Source organism: Petromyzon marinus, unplaced genomic scaffold, assembly GCF_048934315.1.
Source record: "Petromyzon marinus isolate PM22_M1 ecotype Great Lakes invasive population unplaced genomic scaffold, UKy_Petmar_22M1.pri1.0 PM_G_Scaffold_7, whole genome shotgun sequence".
NCBI classification, from domain to species: domain Eukaryota; kingdom Metazoa; phylum Chordata; class Hyperoartia; order Petromyzontiformes; family Petromyzontidae; genus Petromyzon; species Petromyzon marinus.
Window position 1 is genome coordinate 5,137,186 of NW_027423024.1, and position 21,537 is coordinate 5,158,722.

The following is a 21,537-nucleotide window of genomic DNA, read 5'->3' on the forward strand; positions in this document are numbered from 1 at the left end:
ACTTGAAGATTTGATGAATGTGCAAATGCCTTCCCGCACACACTGCACTTGAAAGGTTTCTCTCCCGTGTGTGTTCTCTGGTGTGTTTTAAGAGCAAATGAACCTAAAAATGTCTTCCCACACACACTGCACCTGAAGGGTTTCTCTCCCGTGTGTGTTCTCTGGTGTGTTTTAAGAGCAGATGACCGTGAAAATGCCATCCCACACACAGTGCACTTGAATGGTTTCTCTCCTGTGTGTTCTCTGGTGTTTTTAAAGAGTAGATTAATCTGAAAATGCCTTCCCACACACACTGCACTTAAAGGGTTTCTTTGCCGTGTGTGTTCTCTGGTGTGTTTTAAGAGCAAATGAATCTGAAAATGTCTTCCCACACACACTGCACTTGAAGGGTTTCTCTCCCGTGTGTGTTCTCTGGTGTTTTAAGAGCGGATGACCATGAAAATGTCTTCCCACACACACTGCACCTGAAGGGTTTCTCTCCCGTATGTGTTCTCTGGTGTTCTTTAAGAGTAAAGTTCCAACCTGGAGTAAAGTTCCAACCTAGACATCGATTCCTATGCTCGCTGCTACTCAATTGACATCCCTACGAGAGAGAGCGAGGCTCTACCTTGGTAAACAACAACCACAACAACCACCACCACCACAACGACCACCACCACGATGAGAATTTCTCACCTCGGATTTCAGTGCAAGCGCGCACACGGCAGTTCCCTCCCAAGAGCGGCTCTCCAACTGAATATATTATGTTAATGAGGCCGGCCCATATGTCGAGGGATTGGGGCGTGGGCGCTGAATAATCTCGCGACGGCTTTAACGAACAGATTATGTTAATGAGTCGCCAGTCACTGGGCGTAGCTTTGCCCAAATAAGGATTGCCACTGGAACGACATCGGCAGTGACCCGAGCGGAGGTGACGTCACGCCCAAAGAGCGCGGTGGACGGGGGAAGGGTGAATACCTTGGTGACATGACATCACTAGCGAGGTACACCTCCCCCTGGCGTTTCACGCCGATGAGGTAATGCAGAGTGGTGACGTCCCAGAGTTGGAGTTTAAGTTGATTTAGATTCATTTTCTATTGCTCCCTCCCTTGGGTGCGTGGGCTCAGCAACGTGGACATTATTGTGTATACACTGTGTGTGTACACTATGTGTATACACTGTGTGTCACTGTGCGTGTACACTGTGTGTGTGTACACTATGTGTGTACACTGTTTGTGTCCACATTGAACCAAACCCCCGGCAAGGCCATCCACTTAATGACGTGAGAAAATTCACGCGAAATGTCCTTTTCAATGAAGTCTTCAAGATGTAAATTGATACAAGCTTTTAATGAGGAAATAAAATCATCTAATGCAAAACGCAACACAATTCAAATGTTTCATTTTAAAAGTTCAAAACAGAGCATGGGGTACTTGCGTGAATGCGTCCTTCGTGTGCAAATGTTGTGACTTTCCTGGCCTGAAGGCCGTCAATGTGTTGGACCCTTATTGGTGCACAGCGTCTCAACAACAGCAGTGGGGTTTGCTTCAAGCGATAGGTACGAACATTCAGACGTGAATCAGCAAGGAGCGTTTCTAGTCCCAGTTAGACAAAATCTACGTCAACACGTAAGACAAAACTACAATTCGTGTTGTAGAGAATGTACCTCCTCCTATACGTGTAACTTTCAAGTGGTATGCCTTGTAACTGATGAATGATCCGAGCGTGCTCCCTATTTCAAAGACAATGAGTTGCTCCAGAGGCAGACGCTTCGTGAAACACAAAAGTACCCTTTGTCCTGTACCACAAGAACAACGGGTCTCACCCGAGTTCTCTGTACAGGTTACTTCCAAACACACACACACTTTGTCCTAACATCACTTATTCAATGTTTGACCCTCAGACAAAATGTTATATGTACGCGCACAATCAGACAAGTATTCATTCTAAATCATTGACGGGCATATTAACAACATTGAATTACTGCAGCGAAATTGACTGCATCACGTTACATCGTATTAACAAGACGTTATTTTACAAATACGCACCGTCTGCTTAACAGTGTATGTACAACGTACTATTGTTGCGTCATTCAAAACGAGTAGGCCGTTGCATGCTGGCGCCTGGGTCAAAATGTAGCAAATTCTAAACATTACGCTACAAATAATAGATGAGGGCGCTTCGATGGCAACACAAGCAATCGTCATCAGGTGGGACAAGCACAGCAGCAAGAAGAAGAAACTGCTGGAGTAGGCGCCACGACTTCAGCAGTTTCTCCTGCTGTGGTTGTCCCACCTGATGACGATTGCTTGTGTTGCGATCTAAACGCCGTGATCTGTTATGTTTCTACCCACGTGGTGACTTTACCGAAAGAACTCAAGAGTGTGGATTTCTGCAGTCACAAAAGCTTCGAATCAAGATTGCCTACAAACGACACAACTGAGATGACGCATCAATCATCGCCCCCTACTGACAGGCTCTTGTTCACATGCAGGCCGGTGCAGGGCCACCACCTTGTGCCAAACAGGGGCAGCTGCTACTTGGGGATGCTCTTCGAGTGCTTCAGACGAGACACAAAACTCCGAGTTGCCGAGGCGATAAAGCAAGCACTGTGTAAATGCAATTATAATAAAATAGTGAATGCTTGGGAGCTTATTGTCTCTCGCTCCTGGTTAGAGATCTACCCAACCAACAGGTCCACAAAGACTGGCCGCCCTTACTCTGCAGGATGAACCTAGGAGCTGAGTGTCCAACTTCACATTCTTGTCATTAAAGGCCTGTGACAAAGGTGCATCTATTGGAGCGACATCGTCTCTGGCTTACACATCTACCGGGTCTCCACTTGACTTTGTATTGTCTCGGAGGAAGTCCACCCACACCTCCACTTCCACAAACTGCTGGGAGTTGCCTCGCTCTGCCTCACAGTCAGAATTCTCCTCCTGCTTCACGATGTGAAGGTCCCATTTTGGAGTTAAATCTTCATCTTCACATTTTACCTTCACTTCTTCGCTCTTCACCATCACCTCTTCACATTTCACCTTCACCTCTTCACATTTCACCTCGATACCTTTAAAAGTGTCCAAGCTGGGATTTTCTTCCGGTTCGTGTTTAATGAGGGATGGGCTCATTGCGGCACTTTGACTTTCACAAGCTGATTTCAGACTGCACTCCTTGTGGATCTTCTGATACTTCTGTGTTTTCTGGTGTACTTGAAGATTTGATGAAACTGCAAACGCCTTCCCGCATAGAGTGCACCTGAAGGGTTTCTCTCCCGTGTGTGTTCTCTGGTGTGTTTTAAGAGTAGATGACTGTGAAAATGTCTTCCCACACACAGTGCACTTGAAGGGTTTCTCTTCCGTGTGCGTTCTCTGGTGTTTTTTAAGAGTAGATGAATCTGAAAATGTCTTCCCACACACACTGCACCTGAAGGGTTTCTCTCCCGTGTGTGTTCTCTGGTGTTTTTTAAGAGTAGATGACTGTGAAAATGTCTTCCCACACACAGTGCACTTGAAGGGTTTCTCTCCCGTGTGTGTTCTCTGGTGTTTTTTAAGAGTAGATGAATCTGAAAATGTCTTCCCACACACACTGCACCTGAAGGGTTTCTCTCCTGTGTGTGTTCTCTGGTGTGTTTTAAGAGCAAATGACTGTGAAAATGTCTTCCCACACACACTGCACCTGAAGGGTTTCTCTCCCGTGTGTGTTCTCTGGTGTGTTTTAAGAGCAGATGACTGTGAAAATGTCTTCCCACACGCACTGCACTTGAAGGGTTTCTCTCCTGTGTGTGTTCTCTGGTGTGTTACAAGAGCAGATGAGCATGAAAATGCCTTCACACACACACACTGCACTTGAAAGGTTTCTCTCCCGTGTGTGTTCTCTGGTGTAATACGAGATTATATGACTGTGTAAACGCCATCCCACACATCGTGCACCTGAAGGGTTTCTCTCCCGTGTGTGTTCTCTGGTGTGTTACAAGATCAGAGGACTGTGCAAATGCCTTCACACACACACTGCACTTGAAGGGTTTCTCTCCTGTGTGTGTTCTCTGGTGTTTTTTAAGAGTAGATAAACCTGAAAATAACTTGCCACACACACTGCACTTGAAGGGTTTCTCTCCCGTGTGTGTTCTCTGGTGTGTTACAAGATTACATGACTGTGTAAACGCCATTCCGCACATCGTGCACCTGAAGGGTTTCTCTCCCGTGTGTGTTCTCTGGTGTTTTACAAGATCAGATGACTGTGCAAATGCCTTCACGCACACACTGCACCTGAAGGGTTTCTCTCCTGTGTGTGTTCTCTGGTGTTTTACAAGATCAGATGACTGTGAAAATGCCTTCACGCACACACTGCACTTGAAGGGTTTCTCTCCTGTGTGTGTTCTCTGGTGTTTTTTAAGAGTAGATAAATCTGAAAATGTCTTCCCACACACACTGCACTTGAAGGGTTTCTCTCCTGTGTGTGTTCTCTGGTGTTTTTTAAGAGTAGATAAATGTGAAAATGCCTTCCCACACACACTGCACTTGAAGGGTTTCTCTCCCGTGTGTGTTCTCTGGTGTGTTACAAGATTACATGACTGTGCAAACGCCATCCCGCACATCGTGCACCTGAAGGGTTTCTCTCCCGTGTGTGTTCTCTGGTGGTTCTGAAAAACTGATGGCCATGCAAATGCCTTGTTACACACAGTACATTTGAAGGGTTTCTCTCCCGTGTGAGTTCTCTGGTGCCGTGTCAAATTTCCAGTCCGGTCCGTGCTGTATGCACGCTGGTCACATTGTTGACTTGTCGTACCGAGCTGCGCTGAGTGCCTTTGCTCCATCAGACCAATTCTGCAGAGGAAGCGTCAGCTGCAGACATAAAAAAATAATATCCACACCATCTACATGTCAGGTACAGAGGAATGCACACGTGACTTACACGTCTATACTTATTAATATATTCATGATGTAGTGAAAAAGTTTCCCAAATTAATCAGATTTGATGAACGTGAAAACGCCTTCACGTACAGAGTGCACCTGAAGGGTTTCTCTCAACGGGCTGTTATGGCACACAATGAGAGGGGAAATGTCATGAATATGCCTGGAAGCCTTCATATATTCAAGATGAATGTTAACTCAAAACTCTAAGCACACAATTTCGGCTGTCTTACTACAAAATGAATATTTATGAAAGCTAAATTCAGCTGACATAGCAAAGGGTGTTGAAAACAATACTATTTGTGTTTTGCATAAATGCATGAATTAATGTTCAATCGCAACTTAGAGGTGTGAATCCAGGCTAAGATGTCCTTTAATGCTGGGATGAACAGTTCTGACTTCAGCTGAATGTGTGTGCTGTGTTCACCTCCTGTTTCCATTCTTATTAAGAGTTCCAGAGGAAAACAAAAATAAACTATTGTTTTGATATAACCTCCGTGTGCAATAGAGTTAACAGACTTTACTGCAAACACAAACTTCACACTGTCACACACTGCCATGAGTAAACAGGTGGTGGTGTGACAAGCACCATGCCTGGCCACCTTCATCTGCTCAGCATTAATTCTTCCTCACTCCACCAAGTAATGAATCGAGGATCAATCAACATAGCCAAGGCTATCCGTGTCTCTATCTCTCTCTCCCCGTGGTGAAGGTGTTCCCCTCCACACATTCAGAGTCAACAGCGGCACGCGCTTAGCGTCTTTGACCGATAGATACATTGACGCACGTATTGTTGGTTCTTTCAGTAAAGTCACGTAGATTGAAAATAAAAATAACAGATTAAATTTAATAAGATAAAGACCACTTGTGTTGCGATCAAAACGACGTGGTTTTTGCTTTATTTACAATTCTTAATTATTTTTACAATATGTTATTTTAATTTAATTTTCTATCTACGTGACTTTACCGAATAAACCAAGAATATGAATTCCTGCAATCACGAAAGTTTCAAGTCATAACATTCACACACGTTGACAAAGCCTCACCGTGTGTTGTTGTGGGCAGGTCGCTTCTGATAACAAGAGCGGTATAGCAGCTCAAGCGGGCTTGGCCTGCTAACAAAAGAACGAAAGTAAAAACTGTGTGAATATTTACAATAAAACAAAAGTTACAAAGTGGCGAGCCGGGTGAAGGCAAATTAAACTTAAGCGAGATAATTAAAGTGAATGCAATCAGGCGAGGGCAGGAGGCAAGGCCCCGCGTGGCTAGGCCCCGCGTTGTAAAGTTCCAACCTGGACATCGATTCCCATGCTCGCTGCTACTCAACTGACATCCCTACGAAAGAGAGAGAGAGGCTCTACCTTGGTAAACAACAACAACAACCACCACCACCACAACGACCACCACCACAACAACGATGAGAATTTCTCACCTCGGATTTCAGTGCAAGCGCGCACACGGCAGCTTCCTGTTACCTCGCGACAGCAGGAAGTAGTATGACGTCACTTCCCTCCCACGAGCGGCTCTCTAAATGAAAATATATGTTTTGATTTAAAGCTTTCGTGACAGCAGTAATTCATATTCTTAGTTTTTTCGGTAAAGTCACGTTGAAGAGAAACAACAAAATAATAAAATATATAAAACAATAAAAAATTCTCACGACGTTTCGACCATAACTCAAACGGTCATCTTCAGGTGTGTTGGTTTGCATAAATTTATTTTTAAACGGCGCATTTATTTATTTATAAAAAAACGTTAGCGTCACGCGCAGCGATTTGGCAGTTTACCCAGGACTAGTCCATCTATATTTTGAAAAGAGGAGGGGGGAGACGAAATTTTTTTTTATAATGTATGCTGTCTGAAAGCCACTGTAAGCGTGAACACTCAATTAAGAACTGAAATGGTTTATCAAATCTTTCCAATGATTGCTAAGATAGAATCCATCTTCTCGGTTGAAATTGTCTCTGTGCTTGTGTATGTGGATAGCCTAATGAACGAATCTCTCATGGAAGCCAGATGGCTTACAAAGAACCTCTGTCTTGGAAAAGTCAATGGCATGTGAGCCTACTGAATTAGAACAATGATCTGCTACGGCCGAGGTGTTGGTCCTACCGTGTTTAAGGTCTGCTTTGTGTTCACGAATGCGGTCCAAGACATGGCGTTTGGTTTCTCCAACGTAACTACTACCACAGAGGCAACTTAGTTTGTAGACACCAGGGTATTGTATGTCCGGAATCACATCTTTTACAGACGGAACCAGATCACGAATTTTATGTAATGTGTTGAAACGGACCTGGATCTTGTGTTTATTCAAGATTTTGGAGATCTTTTTTGTGATCCCAGCAATGTAGGGTAAAGTGATGGTTTTGAAAGGCTCCTCAAGAGGGTTCTTCTTCATGGTTTGAGTGATAGCTTTGCGGATTGTATAGTCGGAGTAACCATTAGCCCTAAGAGCTTGGTGTACGTGCTTGAGTTCACTGCTTATGTGTTCCTGGTCGGATATGCATTGGGCTCTATGATACAGAGTCTTGATGAGAAAATTCTTCTGTGATGGATGGTGGTGGGAATCCGGTTTCAGATAAGCATCCGTATGGGTAGCTTTCCTGTAGACAGAGTGGCTCATTGAACCATCAGGTCTCTTTTTAATTAGGACATCCAAAAAAGGTATCTTGCCATCTATTTCGACTTCCATGGTAAATCTGATGGCTAGGTGTATGGAATTGATGTGGTCGAAGAATTGGTCTAGAGCAGGCCGGCCATGTGGCCAGATGACAAAAGTGTCATCCACGTACCTCTTCCATAAGGTTGGGCGCAGAGTGGCAGTCTGGATGGCGTCAGTCTCAAATTTCTCCATGAAAATGTTAGCTATAACTGGAGAAAGGGGGGAGCCCATTGGGGTGCCCTCAGTTTGTTTGTAGAAAGTTCCATTCCAAGTGAAGTATGTATTGGTTAAACAGTGTCTCACCAGGGGGGGTACCTCAGTGTTTAGTCCTTGATGAACCAAGTCTTCAATGATTGCAATGGTGTCAGGTACAGGAACCTTGGTGAATAAGGAAACTACATCAAAACTGACAAGCAGGTCGTCTGGGGACAGGGAAATACCCTTAATTGTCGATACCAGGTGAGTAGAATTTTGTACCGCAGAGGTGGTCTTTCCAGTGAAAGGACTCAGGATTTCAGACAAAAAAACGAGCTAGTTTATAGGTGGGGGGAGCTGATAGTAGAGACTATGGGACGAAGAGGTGTATCAACTTCATGTATTTTTGGTAAGCCGTATAATCTTGGTGGCCTGGCAGCAGAAGGTTTCAACGAAAACTGTTTGACCCACCAGAGAACACACACAGGAGAGAAACCCTTCAAGTGCACTGTGTGTGGGAAGGCATGTTCACGGTCATCTGCTCTTAAAAGACACCAGAGAACACACACGGGAGAGAAATCCTTCAAATGCACTGTGTGTGGGAAGCCATTTTCACAGTCATATAATCTTCAAGTACACCAGAGAACACACACAGGAGAGAAACCCTTCAAGTGCACTCTGTGTGGGAAGGCGTTTACACTTTCATCTACTCTTGTAACACACCAGAGAACACACACGGGAGAGAAACCCTTCAAGTGCAGTGTGTGTGGGAAGGCGTTTGCACAGTCATCTGCTCTTGTAAAACACCAGAGAACACACACGGAAGAGAAACCCTTCAAGTGCACTCTGTGTGGGAAGGCGTTTAGACTTTCATCTACTCTTGTAACACACCAGATAACACACACGGGAGAGAAACCCTTCAAGTGCAGTGTGTGTGGGAAGGCGTTTTCACAGTCATCTGCTCTCGTAAAACACCAGAGAACACACACGGGAGAGAAACCCTTCAAGTGTACTCTGTGTGGGAAGGCGTTTACACTTTCATCTACTCTTGTAACACACCAGAGAACACACGGGAGAGAAACCCTTCAAGTGCAGTGTGTGTGGGAAGGCATTTGCACAGTCATTTGTTCTTGTAGCACACCAGAGAACACACACGGGAGAGAAACCCTTCATGTGTACTCTGTGCGTGAAGGCGTTTGCACATAAACTACATCTTTAAGTACACCAGAGAACACAAGCATCAGAAGAAGTGGAGTCTGAAATCAGCTTGTGAAAGTCAAAGTGCTGCCATGAGCCCATCCCTCATGAAACACGAACCGGAAGAAAATCCCACCTTGGACACTTGTAAAGGTATCAAGGTGAAATATGAAGAGGTGATGGTGAAGAGGGAATAAGTGATGGTGAAATGTGAAGATGAAGATTCAACTCCAAAATGGGACCTTCACATCGATGGAGGCAACGTGAAGCAGGAGGAGAATTCTGACTGTGAGGCAGAGCGAGGCAACTCCCAGCAGTTTGTGGAAGTGGAGGTGTTGGTGGACTTCCTCCGAGACAATACAACGTCAAGTGGAGACCCGGTAGATGTGTAAGCCAGAGACAATGTCGCTCCAATAGATGCACCTTTGTCATAGGCCTTTAATGACAAGAATGTGAAGTTGAACACTCAATTCCTAGGTTCAACCTGCAGAGTAAGAGCGGCCAGTCTTTGTGGACCTGTGGGTTGGGTAGATCTCTAACCAAGAGCGAGAGACAATAAGCCCCCAAGCATTCACTGTTATAATAATTGCATTTACACGGTGCTTGCTTAATCGCCTCAGCAACTTGGAGTTTAGTGTCGTACCTCGTCTGAAACACTCGAAGAGCATCCCCAAGTAGCAGCTGCCCCTGTGTGGCACAAGGTGGTGGCCCTGCACCAGCCTGCATGTGGACAAGAGCCTGTCAGTAGGGGGCGATGATTGATGCGTCATCTCAGTTGTGTAGTTTGTAGGCAATCTTGATTCGAAGCTTTCGTGACTGCAGGAATCCACACTGTTGAGTCATTTCGGTAAAGTCACCACGTGGGTAGAAACATAACAGATCACGGCGTTTAGATCACAACACAAGCAATCGTCATCAGGTGGGACAACCACAGCAAGAGAAACTGCTGAAGTAGTAGGCGCCTACTCCAGCAGTTTCTTATTGCTGCTGTGCTTGTCCCACCTGATGACGATTGCTTGTGTTGCCATCGAAGTGCCGTGATCTATTATTTGTAGCGTAATGTTTAGAATTTGTTACATTTTGACTCAGACGCCAGCATGCAACGGCCTACTCGTTTTGAATGACGAAGCAATAGTTTGTTGTACATACACTGTTAAGCAGACGGTGCGTATTTGTAAAATAGTTTCTTGTTAATACGATGTAACGTGATGCAGTCAATTTCGCTGCAGTAATTCGATGTTAATATGCCCATCAATGATTTAGAATGAATACTTGTCTGATTGTGCGCGTGCATGTATCATTTTGTCTGAGGGTCACACATTGAATAAGTGATGTTAGGACAAAGTGTGTGTTTTGGAAGTAACCTGTACAGAGAACTCGGGTGAGACCCGTTGTTCTTGTGATACAGGTCAAATGGTACTTTTGTGTTTCACGAAGCGTCTGCCTCTGGAGCAACTCATTGTTTTTGAAATAGAGAGCACGCTCGGATCATTCATCAGTTACAAGGCATACCACTTGAAAGTTACACGTATAGGAGGAGGTACATTCTCTACAACACGAATTGTAGTTTCGTCTTACGTGTTGACGTAGATTTTGTCTAACTGGGACTAGAAATGCTCTTTGCTGATTAACGTCTGGATGTTCGTACCTATCGGTTGAAGCAAACCCCACTGCTGTTGTTGAGACGCTGTGCACCAATAATGGTCCAACACATTGACGGCCTTCAGGCCAGGAAAGTCTCAACATTTGCACACGAAGGACGCATTCACGCAAGTACCCCATGCTCCGTTTTGAAGTTTTAAAATGAAACATCTTCGAATTGTGTTGTTTTGAATTAGATGATTTTATTTACTCATTAAAAGCTTGTATCAATTTACATCTGGAAGACTTCATTGAAAAGTACATTTCGTGTGAATTTTCTCTCGTCATTAAGTAAATGGCCTTGCCGGGGGTTAGGTTCAATGTGGACACAAACAGGGTACATACACAGTGTATACACACAGTGTATACACAGTGTACACACACACAGTGACACACAGTGTACACACACAGTGACACACAGTGACACAGTGTGTACACACTCAGTGACACACACTGACACAGTGACACAACAACAACCGTCATTCGCCACTAAGTGGTGGTGACGTCACCACGACGCTTGTGCCAGGCACAGTGACACACACACAGTGACACAGTGACACACACAGCGACACACAGTGACACACAGTGTATACACAGAGTGTACACACAGTGTACACACACTGTGACAGTGTATACACAGTGTACACACACACACAGTGTACACACACAGTGACAGTGACACAGTGACACACACACAGTGACACAGTGACACACAGTGTACACACACAGTGTACACACAGTGACACAGTGACGTAACAACCGCCATTCGCCACTAAGTGGTGGTGACGTCACCACGACGCTGGTGCCAGGCACAGTGACACACACACAGTGACACAGTGACACACACAGCGACGCACAGTGACACACAGTGACACACACAGTGTATACACACAGTGTACACACACACAGTGTATACACACGCAGTGTATACACACGCAGTGTATACACAGTGACACACAGTGTACACACACACAGTGTACACACACAATGTATATACGTACACACAGTGTACACACACTGTACACACACAGTGTACACACACAGTGTACACACACAGTGACACACACAGTGACACAGTGTACACACACATAGTGTACACACACAGTGTACACACACACACAGTGTACACACACACAGTGTACACACACACACAGTGTACACACACACACAGTGTACACACATAGTGTACACACAGTGTATACACAATAATGTCCACGTTGCTGAGCCCACGCACCCAAGGGAGGGAGCAATGGAAAATGAAGCTAAATCAACTTAAACTCCAACCCTCTGACGTCACCACTCTGCATTACCTCATCGGCGTGAAACGCCAGGGGGAGATGTACCTCGCTAGTGACGTCATGTCACCAAGGTATTCACCCCAACCCCGCCCACCGCGCTCTTGAGCGTGACGTCACCTCCGCTTGGGTCACTGTCGATATCGTTCCAGTGGCAATCCTAATTTGGGCAAAGCTACGCCCAGTACTCTTTGGTTCTATTGGGTAAATTCTAGATTTAAAGCTTTCGTGACTGCTAGGATCAAATACTCTTTGGTTCTATTGGGTAAAGTCACGTAGGTGAAAATAAAATAAAAAATTAACAAAAAATCACGACGTTTCGGCCACAACACAAGCGGCCTTCATCAGATGAAGGGACGAGACTGTCTGGAGGACAGCGCTGGAGTGGAAGAAGCCACGCTTACATCACGACCTTTAAGCTGTGTGAGAAGAAAAAGACCAAGCGCCTTGACAAAGGAATTAGCATATAATTTAGCATTGAAATGGCTCATTGAAATAGCTAAGTTAAAGTATACACATCCGCAGAGGTACCCCTTGACAAGGAATTAGCATAGAATTTAGCATTGAAATAGCTGAGTGATTAGCTTGTAACTGGTCACAGAAATAGCTATGTTAAAGTCAGAGCATATACATTCACCGAGGCACCTAGTATTCATCACGCCCAGTGACTGGCGGCTCATTAACATAATGTGTCCGTTAAATCCGTCGCGAGTTTATTGCGACGGGTTCAGCGCCCACGCCCCCGTCCCTCCACATATGGGCCGGCCTCATTAACATAATTTATTCAGTTACGGAGACGCTCGTGGGAGGGAAGTGACGTCATGCTACTTCCTCCTGTCACGAGGTAACAGGAAGCTGCCGTGTGCGCGCTTGCACTGAAATCCGAGGTGAGAAATTCTCTTCGTTGTGGTGGTGGTGGTTGTGGTGGTTGTTGTTGTTGTTTACCAAGGTAGAGCCTCGCTCTCCCGTAGGGATGTCAGTTGAGTAGCAGCGAGCATGGGAATCGATGTCCAGGTTGGAACTTTACAACGCGGGGCCTAGCCACCCGGGGCCTTGCCTCCTGCCCTCGCCTGATTTGCATTCACTTTAATTATCTCTCTTAAGTTTAATTTGTCTTCACTCGGCTCGCCACTTTGTAACTTTGTTTTATTGTAAATATTCACGCAGTTTTTACTTTCGTTCTTTTGTTAGCAGGCCAAGCCCGCTTGAGCTGCTATACCGCTCTTGTTATCAGAAGCGACCTGCCCACAACAACACAAGGTGGGGCTTTGTCAACGTGTGTGAATGTTTTGACTTAAAACTTTGGTGACTGCAGGAATGAATATTCTTGGTTCTTTCGGTAAAGTCACGTAGATAGAAAATTAAATGAAAATTACAAGAAAAATAAATAAATGTAAATAAAGCAAAAAAACTCATGTCGTTTTGATCGCAACACAAGTGGTCTTTATTTAATGTAATTGTATTATCAATTATTGTTATTTTCTATCTACGTAACTTTACTGAAAGAAACAAGAATACGTGTGTCAATATCTATCGGCCTGGTATACTTCCTGTATACCAGGTGAGGTAGTTAACATCTCACCACGGAGAGAGACACGCAAACTCCAGTTAGCCTCAGCTATGTTCGTTGATCCTCAATTATTTGGTGGAGTGAGGAAGCATTCATGCCAAGCAGATGAAGGTGGCAGGCATGATTCTAGACACGCCACTGCCTGTTTACCCAGTGACAGTGTACAGTTTGTGTTTGCAGTAACGTCTATTAACTCTGTTGAACACGGAGGTTATATCATAATAGTTATTTTTTGTTTTCCTCTGGAACTCTTTATAAGAATGGAACAGGAAGTTAACACAGCACGCACGTGCAGCTGAAGTCGGAACTGTTCATCCCAGCTTTTAAGGACATCTGAGCCTGGATTCACACCTCTAAGTTGCGATTGAACATTAATTTATGCATTTCTGCCTAACACAAATAGTATTGTTTTCAACACCCTTTGCTATGTCAGCTGAATTTAGCTCTCATAAATATTCCTTTTGTAGCCAGACAGCTGAAATTGTGTGCTCGGAGTTTTGGGTGAACATTCATTTTGAAGATACGAGGGCTTCCAGGCATGTTTATAACCATTTGCCCTCTCATTGTGTGCCATAACAGCCCGTGTGATGAATTTGGGACACTTTTCCACTATATCATGAATATATGAATAAGTATAGACGTGTAAGTCACGTGTTACTGTGTATATATGCTTTCCTCTGTGCATCGATACTGACGTGTAGATGGTGTGGATATTATTTTTTTCTGTCTGCAGCTGACGCTTCCTCTGACGCTTCCTCTGCAGAATTGGTCTGATGGAGCAAAGGCACTCAGCGCAGCTCGGTAGGACAAGGCTCCAATGCGACCGGTGTGCATACAGCACGGATCGTACTGGAGATTTCACACGGCACAAGAGAACTCACACGGGAGAGAAACCCTTCAAGTGCAGTGTGTGTGGGAAGGCGTTTGCACATTCATCTAATCTTGTAGAACACCAGAGAACACACACGGGAGAGAAACCTTTTAGGTGCACTCTGTGCGGGATGGCGTTTGCACAGTCACCACATCTTAAACTACACCAGAGAACACACACGGGAGAGAAACCCTTCAGGTGCACGATGTGCGGGATGGCGTTTACACAGTCATGCAATCTTGTAAAACACCAGAGAACACACACGGGAGAGAAACCCTACAAGTGCAGTGTGTGCGTGAAGGCATTTGCACAGTCATCTGATCTTGTAAAACACCAGAGAACACACACGCGAGATAAACCCTTCAAATGCAGTGTTTGTGGGAAGGCATTTTCACAGTCATCTGCTCTTAAAAAACACCAGAGAACACACGGGAGAGAAACCCTTCAAATGCAGTGTTTGTGGGAAACCTTTGTCACGGTCACCTGCTCTTGTAATACACCAGAGAACACACACAGGAGAGAAACCCTTCAAGTGCACTCTGTGCAGGAAGGCGTTTGCACAGTCACCACATCTTAAAGTACACCAGAGAACACAGAAGCATCAGAAGATCCACAAGGAGTGGAGTCTGAAATCAGCTTGTGAAAGTGAAAGTGCCACCATGAGCCCATCCTTCATGAAACACGAACCGGAAAAAAATCCCAGCTTGGAAACTTTTAAAGTTATCGAGGTGAAATATGAAGAGGTGATGGTGAAGAGGGAAGAAGTGATGGTGAAGAGTGAAGAAGTGATGGTGAAGAGGGAAGAAGTGAAGGTAAAATGTGAAGATGAAGATTCAACTCCAAAATGGGACCTTTACATCGTGAAGCAGGAGGAGAATTCTGACTGTGAGGCAGAGCGAGGCAACTCCCAGCAGTTTGTGCAAGTGGAGGTGTGGGTGGACTTCCTCCGAGACAATCCAAAGTCAAGTGGAGACCCGGTAGATGTGTAAGCTTGAGACGATGTCGCTCCAATAGATGCACCTTTGTCACAGGCCTTTAATGACAAGAACGTGAAGTTGAACACTCTGTTCCTAGGTTCAACCTGCAGAGTAAGGGCGGCCAGTCTTTGTGGACCTGTGGGTTGGGTAGATCTCTAACCAGGAGCGAGATACAATAAGCCCCCAAGCATTCACTATGTTATCATGATAATTGTATTTACACGTTGCTTGCTTAACCGCCTCAGCAACTCGGATTTTTGTGTTGTACCTCATCTGAAACACTCGAAGAGCATCCCCAAGTAGCAGCTGCCCCTGTGTGGCACAAGGTGGTGGCCCTGCACCGGCCTGCATGTGGACAAGAGCCTGTCAGTAGGGGGCGATGATTGATGCGTCATCTCAGTTGTGTAGTTTGTAGGCAATCTTGATTCGAAGCTTTCGTGACTGCAGGAATCCACACTCTTGAGTTCTTTCGGTAAAGTCACCACGTGGGTAGAAACATAACAGATCACGGCGTTTAGATCGCAACACGCACAATCATCATCAGGTGGGACAACCACAGCAAGAGAAACTGCTGAAGTAGTAGGCACCTACTCCAGCAGTTTCTTCTTCTTGCTGCTGTGGTCCCACCTGATGACGATTGCTTGTGTTGCCATCGAAGTGCCGTGATCTATTATTTGTAGCGTAATGTTTTGAATTTGCTACATTTTGACCCAGACGCCAACATGCAACGGCTTACTCGTTTTGAATGACGCAACAATAGTACGGTGTACATACACTGTTAAGCAGACGGTGCGTATTTGTAAAATTACTTCTTGTTAATACGATGTAACGTGATGCAGTCAATTTCGCTGCAGTAATTCAATGTTGTTAATATGCCCGTCAATGATTTAGAATGAATACTTGTCTGATTGTGCGCGTGCATGTAACATTTTGTCTGAGGGTCACACATTGAATAAGTGATGTTAGGACAAAGTGCGTGTGTGTTTTGGAAGTAACCTGTACACATAACTCGGGTGACATCCGTTGTTGTGATACAGGTCAAAGGGTACTTTTGTGTTTCACGAAGCGTCTGCCTCTGAAGCAACTCATCGTCTTTGCAATAGGGAGCACGCTCGGATCATTCATCAGTTACAAGGCATACCACTTGAAAGTTACACGTATAGGAGGAGGTACATTCTCTACAACACGAATTGTAGTTTTGTCTTACGTGTTGACGTAGATTTTGTCTAGCTAGGACTAGAAATGCTCCTTGCTGATTGACGTCTGGATGTTCGTTACCTATCGGTTGAAGCAAACCCCACTGCTGTTGTTGAGACGCTGTGCACCAATAATGGTCCAACACATTGACGGCCTTCAGGCCAGGAAAGTCACAACATTTGCACACGAAGGACGCATTCACGCAAGTACCCCATGCTCCGTTTTGAAGCTTTAAAATGAAACATCTTTGAATTGTGTTGTGTTTTGAATTAGATTATTTTATTTCCTCATTAAAAGCTTGTATCAATTTACATCTGGAAGACTTCATTGAAAAGGACATTTCGTGTGAATTTTCTCTCGTCATTAAGTGGATGGCCTTGCCGGGGGTTCGGTTCAATGCGGACACACAGTGTACACACACACACACAGTGTACACACAGTGTAGACACACAGTGTACACACAGTGTACACACACAGTGTACACACAGTGTACACACACAGTGTACACACACAATGTACACACACACAGTGTAGACACACAGTGTACACACACACAGTGTGCACACACAGTGTATGCACTGTACACACACAGTTTGCACACAGTGTATACACACTGTACACACACAGTGTACACACAGGGTACACACACAGTGTACACACAGTGACACACAATGACATAGTGACACAACAACAACCGCCATTCGCCACTAAGTGGTGGTGACGTCACGACGCTTGTGCCAGGCACAGTGACACACACAGTGACACAGTGACACACACAGCGACACACAGTGACACACACAGTGTACACACACAGTGTACACACACACAGTGTATACACAATAATGTCCACGTTGTTGCTGAGCTCACACCCAAGGGAGGGAGCAATGGAAACTCCAACTCTGTGACGTCACCACTCTGCATTACCTCATCGGCGTGAAACGCCAGGGTGAGGTGTACCTCCCTAGTGACGTCAGGTCACCAAGGTTTTTACCCCTCGCCCGTCCACCGCGCGCTTGAGCGTGACGTCACCTCCGCTTGGGTCACTGCCGATATCGTTCCAGTGGCAATCCTTTTTTGGGCAAAGCTACGCCCAGTGACTGGCGGCTCATTAACATAATGTGTCCGTTAAAGCCGTCGCGAGTTTATTGCGACGGGTTCGGCGCTCACGCTCCCATCCCTCGCAGTTTGGGCCGGCTCATTAACATAATTTATTCAATTTTATTTAAAGCTTTCGTGACTGCAGTAATTCAAAAACTAAGCATATAAGCATATAATTTATTCAGTTAGAGAGCCGCTCGTGGGAGGGAAGTGACGTCATACTACTTCCTGCTGTCGCGAGGTAACAGGAAGCTGCCGTGTGCGCGCTTGCACTGAAATCCGAGGTGAGAAATTCTCATCGTTGTTGTGGTGGTGGTCGTTGTGGTGGTGGTTGTTGTTGTTTACCAAGGTAGAGCCTCTCTCTCGTAGGGATGTCAATTGAGTAGCAGCGAGCATGGGAATCGATGTCCAGGTTGGAACTTTACAACGCGGGGCCTAGCCACCCGGGGCCTTGCCTCCTGCCCTCGCCTGATTTGCATTCACTTTAATTATCTCGCTTAAGTTTAATTTGTCTTCACCCGGCTCGCCACTTTGTAACTTTGTTTTATTGTAAATATTCACGCAGTTTTTATTTTCGTTCTTTTGTTGAGCTGCTATACCGCTCTTGTTATCAGAAGCGACCTGCCCACAACAACACAAGGTGAGGCTTTGTCAACGTGTGTGAATGTTTTGACTTAAAACTTTGGTGACTGCAGGAATTAATATTCTTGGTTCTTTCGGTAAAGTCACGTAGATAGAAAATTAAATAAAAATAACAATAAAATAAATGAATAATTCCAAATAAAGCAAAACAACTCACGTCGTGTTGATCGCAACACAAGTAGTCTTTATTTAATGTAATTGTATTATCTGTTATTGTTATTTTCTGTCTACGTAACTTTACAGAAAGAAACAAGAATACGTGTGTCAATGTCTATCGGTCAAAGACGCTCAGCGGAGAGACTCGCAAACTCCAAATATACAGCAGGTGTCAGGGTCGGGATCGAACCCACGACTTCCTGTATACCAGGTGAGGTAGTTAACATTTCACCACGGAGAGAGACACGCAAACTCCAGTTAGCCTCGGCTATGTTCATTGATCCTCGATTAATTACTTGGTGTAGTGAGGAAGCATTAATGCTGAGCAGATGAAGGTGGCCAGGCATGATTCTAGACACGCCACCGCCAGTGTGTGACAGTGTCAAGTTTGTATTTGCAGTAAAGTCTATCAACTCTATTGAACACGGAGGTTATATCAAAACAATAGTTTATTTTTGTTTACCTCTGGAACTCTTACTAAGAATGGAAACAGGAGGTGAACACAGCACACACATTCAGCTGAAGTCGGAACTGTTCATCCCAGCATTCAAGGACATCTGAGTTGCGATTGAACATTAATTCATGCATTTCTGCATAACACAAATAGTATTGTTTTCAACACCCTTTGCAATGTCAGCTGAATTTAGCTCATAAATATTCCTTTTGTGACCAGACAGCCGACATTGTGTGTTCGGAGTTTTTAGTGAACATTCATTTTGAAGATACGAGGGCTTCCAGGCATGTTTATAACCATTTGCCCTCTCATTGTGTGCCATAACAGACCGTGTGATGAATTTGGGACACTTTTCCACTATATCATGAATATATGAACGAGTATAGACGTGTAAGTCACGTGTTACTGTGTATATATGCTTTCCTCTGTGCATCGATACTGACGTGTCGATGGTGTGGATATTATTTTTTTCTGTCTGTAGCTGACGCTTTTTCTGACGCTTCCTCTGCAGAATTGGTCTGATGGAGCAAATGCACTCAGCGCAGCTCGGTAGGACAAGGCAACAATGCGACCGGTGTGCATACAGCACGGATCGTACTGGAGATTTCACACGGCACAAGAGAACTCACACAGGAGAAAAACCCTTCAAGTGCAGTGTGTGTGGGGTGGCGTTTGCACATTCATCTACTCTAGTAGAACACCAGAGAACACACACGGGAGAGAAACCCTTCAGGTGCAGTCTGTGTGGGAAGGCGTTTCCACGTTCATCTGCTCTTGTAATACACCAGAGAACACACACTGGAGAGAAACCCTTCAAGTGCAGTGTGTGTGGGAAGGCGTTTGCACATTCATCTCTTCTTGTAGTACACCAGAGAACACACACAGGAGAGAAACCCTTCAGGTGCACTCCGTGCGGGATAACGTTTGCACAGCAACCACATCTTAAAGTACACCAGAGAACACAGAAGCATCAGAAGATCCACAAGGAGTGGAGTCTGAAATCAACTTGTGAAAGTCAAAGTGCCACCATGAGCCCATCCCTCATGATACAAGAACCGGAGGAAAATCCCAGCTTTGACACTTTTAAAGGTATCGAGGTGAAATGTGAAGAGGTGAAGGTGAAATGTGAAGAAGTGATGGTGAAGAGCAAAGATGTGAAGGTGAAATGTGAAGATGAAGATTCAACTCCAAAATGGGACCTTCACATCGTGAAGCAGGAGGAGAATTCTTACTGTGAGGCAGAGCGAGGCAACTCCCAGCAGTTTGTGGAAGTGGAGGTGTGGGTGGACTTGCTCCTAGACAATACAAAGTCAATTGGAGACCCGGTAGATGTGTAAGCCAGAGACGATGTCGCTACAATAGATGCACCTTTGTCACACACTTTGTGGGCCCGTGGGTTTGGTAGATCTCTAACCAGGAGCAAGAGCCAATAAGCTCCCAAGAATTCACTATGTTATCATAATTGCTTTTACATGGTGCTTGCTTAATCGCCTCAGCAACTCGGAGTTTTGTGTCTCATCTCAAACGCTCGAAAAGCATCCCCAAGTAGCAGCTGTCCCTGTGTGGCACAAGATGGTGGCTCTGCACCGGCCTGCGTGTGGACAAGAGCCTGTTAGTAGGGGGCGATGATTGATGCGTCATCTCAGTTGTGTAGTTTGTAAGTAATGTTTAGAATTTGCTACATTTTCACTCAGACGCCAGCATGCAATGGCCTCGTTTTGAATGACACAATAGTATGTTTTACATACACTGTGAAGCAGACTGTGCAACTTTTTTTAAAAGCTTCTTGTTAATACGATGTAACGTGATGTAGTATATTTCACTGCAGTAATCCAATTTTGTTAATATGCCTGTCATTAATTTAGAATGTATACTTGTCTGGTTTTGTGCATACTTGTAACATTTGATCTATAAGGGTCAAACATTGAATAAGTGATGTTAGGACAAAGTGTGTGTTTGAAAGTAACCTGTACAGAAGTCTCAGGTGAGACCCGTTGTTCTTGTGATACAGGTCAAACGGTGTTTTTGTGTTCCACGAAGCATCCGGAGCAACTCATTGTCTTTGAAATAGGTAGCACACTCGGATCATTCATCAGTTACAAGGCATACCACTTAAAAGTTACACGTATAGGAGGAGATACATTCTCTACAACACGAATTGCAGTTTTGTCTTACGTGTTGACGTAGATTTTGTCTAACTAGGACTAGAAATGCTCCTTGCTGATTCACGTCTGGATGTTCGTTACCTATCGGTTGAAGCAAACCCCACTGCTGTTGTTGAGACGCTGTGCACCAATAAGGGTCCAACACATTGACGGCCTTCAGGCCAGGAAAGTCACAACATTTGTACACGAAGGACGCATTCACGCAAGTACCCCATACTCCGTTTTGAAGTTTTAAAATGAAATATTTGAATTGTGTTGTTTTGAATTAGATAATTTGTATTTCTTCATTAAAAGCTCGTATCAATTTACATCTGGAAGACTTCATTGAAAAGGACATTTCGTGTGAATTTTCTCTCAACGTTAAGTAGATGGCCTTGCCGGGGGTTCGGTTCGATGCGGACTTTCACCTGTTTGGGTTTGCGGGATCGAGATAAGGCGACACGGAGCTGCTGGCCGTGCGAGAAGACCGCCGTCTGCAGATCGATTCCAACGTAATCGAGCGTCTGTCCCTGCGCCTCCGTCGTCCAT

The 21,537-nt window shown here is 44.9% G+C and overlaps 1 protein-coding gene across 1 annotated transcript; it reads left to right on the forward strand.

The window, feature by feature from the left end:
• The first annotated feature begins 18,143 nt into the window (after positions 1-18,143).
• LOC142920155 (uncharacterized) lies at positions 18,144-21,317 on the forward strand. Its single transcript, XM_076062628.1, has 3 exons — positions 18,144-18,232; positions 18,478-18,601; positions 19,356-21,317. Exon 3 carries the CDS (start codon positions 19,366-19,368, stop codon positions 20,179-20,181), a length of 816 nt encoding a protein of 271 aa, XP_075918743.1. The 5' UTR covers positions 18,144-18,232; positions 18,478-18,601; positions 19,356-19,365; the 3' UTR covers positions 20,182-21,317.
• Positions 21,318-21,537: the final 220 nt, after the last annotated feature.

Coding starts and splice junctions, on each gene's coding strand:
- LOC142920155 (XM_076062628.1), top strand. CDS start 19,366: ATGGAGCAAATGCACTCAGCGCAGCTCGGTAGGACAAGGCAACAATGC.